General features: G+C 35.3%; 2 protein-coding genes across 5 annotated transcripts; both read left to right on the top strand.

Annotated features, from left to right (window-relative positions):
* Nucleotides 1-951: 951 nt before the first annotated feature.
* On the top strand, nucleotides 952-2,874 carry LOC111003123 (histone H2A.V). The gene is made up of 5 exons (XM_022273486.2): nucleotides 952-1,078; nucleotides 1,221-1,298; nucleotides 1,473-1,586; nucleotides 2,004-2,203; nucleotides 2,393-2,874. Exons 1-4 carry the CDS (start codon nucleotides 1,076-1,078, stop codon nucleotides 2,196-2,198), a joined length of 390 nt encoding a protein of 129 aa, XP_022129178.1. The 5' UTR covers nucleotides 952-1,075; the 3' UTR covers nucleotides 2,199-2,203; nucleotides 2,393-2,874.
* A 636-nt stretch (nucleotides 2,875-3,510) lies between these two features.
* LOC111003118 (splicing factor 1) lies at nucleotides 3,511-11,079 on the top strand. Of its 4 annotated transcripts, XM_022273479.2 has the most exons (14): nucleotides 3,511-3,595; nucleotides 3,679-3,906; nucleotides 3,988-4,095; nucleotides 4,202-4,334; nucleotides 5,191-5,392; nucleotides 5,573-5,734; nucleotides 6,504-6,579; nucleotides 7,153-7,305; nucleotides 7,729-7,835; nucleotides 8,006-8,617; nucleotides 8,789-8,836; nucleotides 9,397-9,473; nucleotides 9,721-9,763; nucleotides 10,133-11,079. In XM_022273479.2, exons 2-14 carry the CDS (start codon nucleotides 3,701-3,703, stop codon nucleotides 10,243-10,245), a joined length of 2,040 nt encoding a protein of 679 aa, XP_022129171.1. In that variant the 5' UTR covers nucleotides 3,511-3,595; nucleotides 3,679-3,700; the 3' UTR covers nucleotides 10,246-11,079. The 4 variants fall into 4 exon arrangements, with proteins under 4 accessions (XP_022129171.1, XP_022129174.1, XP_022129173.1 ...); XM_022273482.2 differs by having other exon boundaries at nucleotides 3,536-3,906; nucleotides 5,206-5,392; nucleotides 5,588-5,734; XM_022273481.2 differs by having other exon boundaries at nucleotides 3,537-3,906; nucleotides 5,206-5,392.
* The last annotated feature ends 299 nt before the right edge of the window (nucleotides 11,080-11,378 follow it).

Genomic DNA, 11,378 nt, shown 5'->3' with positions numbered 1-11,378 from the left:
GTTTTAAAATTATAACATAAACTGTACACTATGGTTCCTTATGCATACAAGTATAGTGTAGTTTGTATATTCTCAATAATGATTCAAATATAATTTTAGTTATATTAAGAGCATGCTAGAACAATATACTGTTTTACTAACGATTTATTTTCTGGCGCCAGACAAATTTTAACGTTGATATTAGTTCTTAACATTTTACCTATTTATTAGTGTAGTAAAATATGTTTGCTCATATATAAATGGTCGCAACAAGTTATTACAAAAAAAAATAATACTCAAAATATGGAAAATTTCTATATTCGTTTTAGTTCAAGGGCTGAACATAATAATATAGGGGTATGACATCAAATTTAGATGATCTCGATTGCTTATAGTGATTTAAATACCCCTAAAGTTTGATTAAAACCCCTACAGTTTTTGTTTGAGATGTAATTTCAAACATGCATAAAAAATACAAGCAAGTTATTACTTGAATGTATTTTATGATTAAGGTTAAAATAATATAAAATTTCAGTTTTAGAGTATTATAGCTTTTTAATATTTCAATTATAGGCACGGCTTGAAGTTTATAATTGGCTAAATATACATTGTATTTAATTGTGCGTTTTGTTACGATATAAAATCTGGTATACATTAATCAAAGACCCCGAAGACATCTTTATTCCCTCTTATTTTGGTGGGAAAATCCCTTAGTTGGCATCACTGCTCACAAACCTACAATGTGTAGCTCAATCTGCCGGCGCTGAAGATCAAAAGTATGTAACTGTCAATGTCATACTATAAAATGGACGCGTGAATGACAATAGTTTTTGTTTTCTAAGGGTTTTACCGCCGTGGGCTTGGCAGCACTGTGCATATTTGCTCACGCCATTTTGAAAGATAGCTTAACGCGCGAAACGATATAATTGGTCCGTGCTGCTACGTTATTTCCGTTAAGACGTTTTGGTTGGCCAACCCCAGCAATTCATCAAATAAACGCGGCACTGCCATCTTTATTGTGTCGATTTGGATTTTGGCTTGGCGCCTTCCTGTTGGTTTCTCTCAGTAGTAGTGATAGTGTGTTACACGTTACAAAATGGTGAGTTTTCAAGATTTTGTGAAAAATAGTGTGTGTAGTGCGGGTTTTTTAACGCAATTCACTAGAGAATTATGTGTTACATCTACTGGTGAAGTTTCAGCGTCGTAAGACAAAATTTAATAGGATTTTTCTCAATTTTTAGGCTGGAGGTAAAGCTGGTAAGGACTCTGGCAAAGCTAAAGCAAAAGCTGTCTCAAGATCAGCAAGAGCTGGGTTACAGGTATGTTGTATAGTGATATTTATTAATTTCACGATTTTAGCAATGGCTTTTTTCTGAATATTTTTTCAGTATTTCATAATTGATAAAATTAAAAGTACGTATGACCAATCCAGTATGGCGGATTGTAGTTGCAATGAAATCGATGACAACATTACTGAAAATCAGTGATTTTAGTTTCCAGTGGGCAGAATTCATCGGCATTTAAAAAATAGAACTACAAGTCATGGACGCGTTGGGGCCACGGCAGCGGTTTACTCCGCGGCTATTCTCGAATATCTTACAGCAGAGGTGAGTGACGCCTAACCAATATGGCGACTGCGCGTATTTACATTCGATTAGGAAACGTTTGGCTTTTTCTAGAAAATTTTCTCGTAAGCATTCGTCAGAAAATTCATTTATGTTATTCTTAAGTTAAAAATAAACAATAGTTTGATCATTCATACAATATTACGTTGAAATAAGTTTTGGCGGGAAATAGTGTGTTTACTTTGAAATGGTTACTTTATTAACAATACAATAATTTTATAGTCATCCTACCCAATATGTTTATTTTTGTGCCATAAGATTTACCACATATTTTTATGTATATGAAAAGAAGTTATTTAACCTCAAACATATTTACAACTTCAATGAATAACTAGTTTTATATAGTATTACTATTATTTATTTGTATAATATTTAAGTCTAATTTATTGTCTACTGTAGGTGTTGGAGTTGGCTGGCAATGCATCTAAGGATCTGAAAGTGAAGCGTATTACACCTCGGCATTTGCAGTTGGCCATCAGAGGAGATGAGGAGTTAGACAGTCTTATCAAAGCAACCATTGCCGGAGGTGGTGTCATCCCTCATATTCACAAATCTCTCATTGGCAAAAAAGGTGGACCTGGAGCACCAGTCTAATGAAGGTATTTATACTCAAAATTCCAAGCATAAAGTAATATAAATATGTATTATGTTTTGCTGAAAGACTTATCATTTTTGTTCTCTTCTTCCTAAATCATAATAGTTTTTGTGTATGGAGTTCGAACATTTACAATGTTACTGTATAAGTCAATTTAGATATATCAACTACAATCTTTAACATTTGTTTACAGATACAAGGAAGATAATATTCACAAGCACATGTCGCCGGGTTAACAATCATTATCATTGTAAATTTGGTCAAGCAATGGCTATTGTGGCTAAATTAGTTTTAAGATTAGTGACGTGGGGAGTGCAGTGACACAATTGTCTGGACTTATTAGTTATAAGCCATAGAATATTTAGAATAAGGAGATTTAAATAGGAATTAATTGTGTAAGTTAAGGGTTTCACATTCTCTGTTCTTCAGGAGAAATATTGCATCCTAGTGTTATACACTTGACGCGGGATACCGCCATTAATTTTGTTTACATAAGTAAATTCTCCAAATTTTGTTACTTGCTCTAAGCTTTTGTATTTGTAATTTGCAGCATTTTATGTTTGTGTAACAAATTGAATAAGCAATGATAAATAGTTTGTAATTTCGTATTATGAAACTGTTACAAATTGTAAGAAATGTATTTTGACCTTTAAAATATATTGGACGTAAAATTTGCTCTTTTTGTATTTTACAACCAAACATGATAACCAATAATAAAAAATTACTTAATTCAAAATAAAATTACTCTTTCCTACACTCATCTCCTAAACAAAATCAAAATTCCATAAATATGCATCCATACCTTCACAAATCATTGAAAGAGTTCATATATATTGAATTTAAAACTGGTGTGGCTTTTGAACTTTTATTACTTTACGGCAAACCTGACTACTTATTACGGGATGATAAAGTAGTTCAAATTTTTTTTAAATGAACTTACAAGTTACCTGAACCAATTATTGTATTTCGCTAAGTAAACCAATAGAGTTTGGATCTCATCTCTAGCATTCTCTGTTTCAGAGCCTTTTATTTATTAACTATTCCTATATATACAGCCCCAAATCTGTTATTAAATTATATTAGTTCCGAACCACTCGCTACTATAGTTTTTTACATTGTCTATCATTTCCATTCAATTCACCTATAATTAAAAAAAATTACTCCCAAGACCCAAAGTACATCGGTAAATAATTCCTTAATTTAAAAATTTATATATGAATTTCTTACGATAAAATACTGGGATATACTATGTCAGACACTCGGACAATGATGATTGCCGTAGTGTAAACTATATTTTGAATCTGTGGATTGTGGTAGTCTGCCGTCCATTGTCCAAACTCCATTTTGTTTTTTAATGATAGTATCGTGTTCCGTGTTGAACTTTACGAATTTTGTGGTAATCTATAGGTTATTTTTAGTTTAATAACTTTGATGGTTTTTTAATTAATACTTAAATTATTGATTCGTATAACCTTGTAGTACACCGTTTATTGAAAAAAATATGAGTTCAAGACATAGAAGTCGTTCACGATCTCGAGATCGGGAACGGCATAAAGAACGAGAAAAGGGTAGAGATCGGGATCGTGAAAAGGACAGGGATCGGGATCGCGACCGTGATAGAGACCGCGATCGACATCGCGATCGCGATCGTGATCGTGATAGGGATCGTGATCGCGACCGTGACCGCGACAGGCATCGTACTAAAAGGTACGTTTCACTGTTACTGCTCTATTCGCCTGCTGTACTTCACATTAAAACTATAGTATAATCTAACTAACTTTATGACAGGAGAAGTAAAGAGCGCGATAGAAGTCGCAGCCGGGAAAGGCACAGGGAAAAGAAACGAAGCAGGACTCGCTCTCGAAGTCGCAGTCGGGGCAAAAAATCTAAAGATAGGTAAATCTCTGCTACTAATTTATGAAAACTAATTATTTGTAATAGCAATTATAAGGCCAATATCATAGTTGCTGGAATTCATTCATAACACTTTATCACCTTGCAGAGATGGCACAATTGCTTTATTGGACCAGATGGTTGGCACCACAACCAAAGCAATGTCTCGGCAAGTCACCACTAGCAGTAATGTAAACCCAGCCACTCAAGCTGCTATTTTGGCAGCTGCGGCTGTTGCACAGGTAACGCACATACTTATTGTATTAATACAATACTATTTTAAGCTTATTATAACAATATTAAAAACAGTTTGATTGGTGCTTAACTAAACAAGATTTCAGCTTTACAGCCTGCATGGAGATGGGTGATTAACTATGTTCAATGTGATTATTATCACAGGATAAATATCAAATTTTGTGTTTAGTATATACTAGCTGACCTGGCAAACGTCGTCTTGCCAAACTACTACCTTTAACTCAGCGCCATCTGTTAGAATTGTATCAAATAATAAACAAATGTTAATGTTATCGTAATTTTAGTAAGGATGCCTATTTTTTTGAAAATGAAATATAGCCTATGTCACTCAGGAATGATGTAGCTTTCCAACAGTGAAAGAATTTTTCAAATCTGCCAAGTAGTTTCGGAGCCTATTCAATTCATACAAACAAACAAACAAAAAATCAAACCTTTCCTCTTTATAATATTAGTATAGATATATATTATACACATCACATTTAATAAAATATAAATTGTTATTTATATTATAATACATAATGGAATTGGTAGTGCATGGTGAATGTAAGTAATTTCAGGGCTTGTTAATGTTTTCAGCATAATTCAATTGAACTACAGGTAAATCATAATTTGTCTTAATACTTATTGATATTGATAGTGTGATAATCTAATTACATCAAATTTTCTGTATGATATATTTATATTTTGACATAGTTATAATTGTATCAAATCAAAGGAGGTATATGTTTGATTTGATACTTCAATGTTTTATGTATATTTAAAAAAAAAATTTAACAGAACTATTTGCAATAAGCAATTAGTTAATTATTGTACTAATCTCGTGGCGGCGTGTTGGGGTAACAGACGTTTGTGGCGCAGCGGCGAATGGCGGCGCCGGTCCAGCCGGCAGCAGCAGCGGCTGCAGCGCTGTCTGCTGCTACTGCCATTCCACCACCGACCTCGGTGCAGCAAAAGTTAGAGCAGCTTCAGGCAAGAACAGAATCCCGGTACAGAGACAAGCTTCCTCTGGATCATCACCCAGATGATGACAAGGATGATGGCCTTGGTAAGTAATTCTTCAATGCAAATATCTTCATTTATTTTACTAAAGTGGCTTACCAGAGGGAGAAGTCTGATACTTAAGTTTTGGTGAGAAAGCACAGATTTGCAATAATTTTTTTTACTAAAATCATTTATCTTATTTTGTGTATTCAATATCACCTATCTTAAATCAAGTTATTAATAGATGACTTGGACATAGGCCCTGAGGGCGAAACAGCAGCAGAAAGACGTGCAAGAAGGCGGCGAACGCGATGGATGGGTTCCGAGCATGACAAGACCTTTATCCCAGGGTTGCCAACTGTATTACCCTCAACACTCACGAAGGAACAGGAGGAGCAATATCTACGTGAGTAGTTACATTTTTAATAATCTATCTGCTGACATACAGGATCTTACATTGATCTTCAGTTTTCATTATTGACATTGAAATTATTTAAAATTCTTTAATCAGTTACACACCTTACTTATTTGACACCTTGGCAAAGAGTTCTTGGTGAAGCTGTGTTGCTGGTTATTTATCTTTGATAATATATTTTTATTTGCTTTGACAAATTATCAGAGAATTTGTGGGTATCTAACATAAATGTTGGTAGTTTAAAATTATAAAACTTGGTTTATTATTTAATTTACAAAAGTGATACAAAATCTTTTAATTTGGCAAAGTAAGATTTTTATAAATTCAAGCAATCACTTGAGTTGAGTATATGCCTAAAAATTATGCGAAATAAAAAAACCTTCTTTTTTTCACACGGATTAACATTATATTAAAAGAAATAAAGTGATTACTTGTGATCCTTTATTTATGTCTAATGACATTTAAAAATTTAATTTTCAGCTTATAACATTTCAAATTTTAATAAATTTTCAGTCTTATTATTTTTATTATTAATATTTTGTATTGTTAGCCTGAATAAGTAATTCTCGAACAGAGAACAAAATGAGCTGTGAACAATAATAGATAAATTTAATTAAAGCATTTATTTTAAGGCTTTATCATGAGTGGATAGTTGTGGAGATGGTAAACTTAGAGGGGAGAATGGGGTTGTTAGGATGCGTGAAAGGTAATTATTCTAATGTGGTGTTTGTGGCCGCGCGGCTAACGGGTTCCCTTGCAGTTCAGCTGCAGATCGAGGAGGTGTCACGGAAGCTGCGCTCAGGAGACCTCGGCATCCCGCACAACGTCGAAGAGAGGTACTGCCGCCCGCCTGGACTGCGCTGAGTATCGCACACATACACGGACACACACAAATACTCTTACCATATACATGTATACAGTACACACACACGCGTACACTATACACTAATTGAAAGTTTTTCATATTTGCAGGGTGCGAACCGTCCGCAATGCTAATAATTCAATTAAACTAATAATATTTCAGGTTTTTAATAACCATAATTTTCAGCTCTAATAATGAATAAATTATCATTTCAGCATTTAATTGAATTATTTTTTCGCAGGGCGTTAGGTTGTTCTAGACTAGACGAGACCTTGGCATCGCTCGTTCTATATAAAATAACTTTTGAATTTAGCTAATAAGAAAATATTACTTATTGGTATCATGGAAATATGTGAAAATGCCCAATTTTTATTATATCGACTCATACAGTGGAGGTTTTTTCAAACCTTTACCTAATTAAGATTTGTATTGCTGGATGTCTAAACCAAATTTACAATACCGTTATTTCTAGATAAATATCCAACTTTATATAACAATTATAGTGTTCTTTTAATTTTTTGTTGTTATCCTAGTCACATATACGCAGGTCTCCGTCGCCTGAGCCGATCTACTCGACGGATGGCAAACGGCTGAACACGAGAGAGTACCGCACTCGACGCAAGTTGGAGGAGGAGAGGCACAGATTGGTCACTCGCATGAACCAAATCAATCCGGAGTTCAAGCCGCCCCCAGATTATAAGTAAGTTTACCCCACTTTTCTCTTTCAACTGCTTCAAGGCGATGTCAAATATTTAAAAGAATCATCTTTTTTTTTTTGATTCGGGTTTTTCTTCTGTTATTATGTTTACACAAATACTTATTACTAAGATATTGTATTCAGTTAATCAGGTTTTGGTCGTTTTTAATATTTTAATTTGATAATTGATATACATATAATAGTAAAATAACTGTAGGCAGATAAAATAATACAAAAGTGCGTGAAAGACCTAAATTCCTAATTACATTTGACAGGTTGAACATTCAAAAAATAACACTTAATTTACATTAGAATATTTATTAAAACTGCTAACAAAAAAGATATAGAATTAATTTGTATTAGACTATAATTAATTTGAATTATTCTGCGTCTTTTTTCTTATGGTTAAAATCTGTGTAATTTCAGACCGCCCATAATTCGCGTACACGACAAAGTGATGATCCCACAAGAAGAGCATCCCGACATCAACTTTGTTGGATTACTCATTGGCCCAAGAGGAAATACATTAAAAGGTATATTTTTTACTCAAAACTATAGCTTATTATCATTCCTTGTGTGTCACGGTAGTGCTATAATCCTTAAATTAACACCTAGACTTTTTCCTTAGACCAGTAAAAAATTTAATATATTTAATGAAATTGTTAATACATATTTGTAATATAAACAAAATTGTCATTAATAGCAATGGAGAAGGAGACGGGCGCGAAGATAATAATCCGGGGAAAGGGCTCCGTGAAGGAAGGCAAAGTGGGACGAAAGGACGGGCAGCCGCTTCCCGGGGAAGACGAGCCCTTGCACGCGTACATCACCGCAACCGCCGCCGACGCGGTCAAACGCGCCGTCGACAAGATAAAAGAAGTCATTCGCCAGGGAGTCGAAGTCCCAGAGGGGCAAAACGACCTGCGACGCATGCAACTGCGCGAACTGGCGCAGCTCAACGGCACACTGCGCGAAAGTGATGGGCCCCGATGCGCCAACTGTTCCGCTGTGGACCACAAAACATGGCTGTGCCCGGACAAGCCGAACGTGACGGGCGCGATTGTGTGCTCGTCGTGCGGCGGAGCCGGCCATATTGCTCGGGATTGTCGCGCGAAGCGGCCGGGCCAGGCCCCGCCTCCAGCTGCTCGGGCGAAGATCGACGAGGAGTACCTCTCGCTGATGGCCGAACTGGGTGAGGCGCCGCCGCCGCCTCATATGGGCGGAGGACGTAGACCGAACGCACAACACGCTCAGCCGACGCTCTTCCCGCCGTCGCCTTCTCACCCGCCTCGAGCGATTATGCCACCACCGCCAGGTAAAATATATTTTTTTTTTTTTCATAAATAACTTTACATAATCTAATTTTTTTTTAATACACGTAAGAACCTTCTATTTTACGTTAAGTGAATGGTATTTCACTTCAATATTTGGCTCTTTATTTTCTTAAATGGAAGACATTTAATATTTATTTCATTAAATGTTACAGGCATGTTTCCACCGCATCCGCCGCCGCCGCATCACGCGCCTTGGCTCGGTAAGATATTTTGCCATCCGAATATTTTTTTGAAGCTCAGTAGTCTACAATGGATGCCGTAGAGCTTTGAATATTTTTTTGAAGCTCAGTAGTCTACCATGGATGCCGTAGAGCTTTGAATATTTTTTTGAAGCTCAGTAGTCTACAATGGATGCCGTAGAGCTTTGAATATTTTTTTGAAGCTCAGTAGTCTACCATGGATGCCGTAGAGCTTTGAATATTTTTTTGAAGCTCAGTAGTCTACAATGGATGCCGTAGAGCTTTGAATATTTTTTTGAAGCTCAGTAGTCTACCATGGATGCCGTAGAGCTTTGAATATTTTTTTGAAGCTTAGTAGTCTACAATGGCTGCCGGAGAGCTTTGAATATTTTTTTGAAGCTCAGTAGTCTACAATGGCTGCCGTAGAGCTTCGATTTAGACATGTCGACGGCTGCCGTCGGCCAGTGCCGCTCGTGTATATGAGCCCTAACGAACCAAAACGGACAAATATGAGTCGTTTACGCACAATTCACAGGTTAAACTTCATACATAACTCATAAGACGTGGTTTAAACCTTGCAGGTGCAGGTAGTCAGCCGCCTCCTCCTGGGAGCGCGCCGCCGCCGCCTGCCTTCCCGCCGCCGCCGCATCACGGACAGGTAATACATATATCATATAACATTTTAATGCTTATTTTATTTTCCTGATGGATAGTATATACATATAATGTACATATAGTATAATGAACTATGTACTATTTTCTCCTCGTTTTGGGTACAATTACTGCAATAAACTCAAACTACTAAACCGACCTTATGGTTCTATGTTAGTTATCCAAAAACAAACAAGGACAAAGCAAAGGCGGAAACTGTAACATTATAAAGTAATTATCCTTTTGCTTTTCAGGGCGATGGCTCAGGTCCTGGTGCTATGCCGCCACCGCCACCTGGTAAGTTCACACATATTATATTTTATTAATAGGTAATTACAATAGATTTTAAAAAGTTACAAAGTCTAGTCGTAAAAGAGAAAAAGAACATGTGTATAATAAATACACCTTATTACAAATTATTATTATTGACTCTTGAGGCAGTTTTTTACTAAAAACTCTTAGCAATTTATAAATCTTTAACAATTAACTTTTTTAAAGGGTGTTCTTACTTCAGCATCATTGTTACTATGGCCACGCTAACTTATAATGGAAATTAATACTATTTGATACCCTCAAATGTTTTACTCTTGGCAGCCACATCACGTCACAGTTAGTATGGCCTAATGTTTGAAATGGTTCTTTTTGTAAATACATTGTTTCCTACAGGTATGGTAGGAGGTCCTACCTGGCGTGGTGGGTTTCCACCCCCGCCTTGGGCCGCTCCACCGCCACCATTTTTGGCCCCGCCACCTCCACCGCCGCCCATCTCGTCCTCATAAGGTCAACGGCTGTGTGTATTTACAAAAACAATTTCTTACAAAACCCCTTATTCTAAATGTAAAAAATACTATTTGTATTTTAAAAGTTTCAGGCTAAGATTAAACATAACTACAACACAGAAAGATTGGTTCTCATATTAGCTTATTTCTGAGTCTGTCTTAGAATTCAAATTCATTTTTAGTTACATACTCATAACAGCTAAGAGAAACATTCTTTTTATTAACTTACTTTTTTCAATAAAAGGATTAGTTTAAGGGTTAGTTCAGACTACCCGTCTTATCCTCATAGAATCTAGAAGGACACTTACTAATGTAATCTTATACAAACTCTTATTTCATGAGTAAATAGTTAGATTTGCTTAGGTAAAAATAATGTGTTTGAAGTGAACTTAGCTCATATGTATAAAATTCTCTGCTTTTGAACTAGGTTTGTGTTTGAAGACATATTCTATTTTTTAGTTATAGTAAGTCTGTCCTAAAATCAACTTTTTTCAAAGTATTAAAATGCATTCTATTTAATTTTATGTATTATCATGCAACCTAGCTAAGGATACTTTCAGTTAATAAAGATCATAGATTTAATGTACATAAATCTAAATTTTTAATTCTTTCTCAGCTTCTGCAATCTAGATAATTTTACTTATGTTTTGGCGTTGGTACCTTATGGCGATAAAATAATAAATTATTAATGAAAGGTGCAAATGAAACATATTTTACTTAGATATTATTTTGTTAATTAAATAGCTCTTTACAAAAAATTAAGTATAATTTGAATGCAATCGCACTCATATCAACTGATCACAACTGATACAATAAATAAATAAGGAACTTAAACTAAGCGTTTTTATTGGGGCCAATGCACAAATTCATACTAGGCACATAGCAAGGGACATAAATTTTGTCTTGATAATTGTAATGGGTCTAGTTATTTAATTGGGGATGTAGGACCCTTTACAGATTCCAAATCCCATTCTTGAAAGAGGCCTAGGCCTTGTTTAATGTATGTGATTTAAAGGTCCTCTTTTACAAGCAATTAAATCCATTAATTATAGTATCATTAGTAAACTAGAATCTGTAATGTCTCCTTTTGTGTTTGCCAATTTCAGCTAATTAATATTCAAATTTCACATACA

Source organism: Pieris rapae, chromosome 8, assembly GCF_905147795.1.
Source record: "Pieris rapae chromosome 8, ilPieRapa1.1, whole genome shotgun sequence".
NCBI lineage: Eukaryota > Metazoa > Arthropoda > Insecta > Lepidoptera > Pieridae > Pieris > Pieris rapae.
The sequence above is the reverse complement of the archived record's forward strand: the minus strand, read 5'-3'. Positions and strand labels throughout refer to the sequence as shown.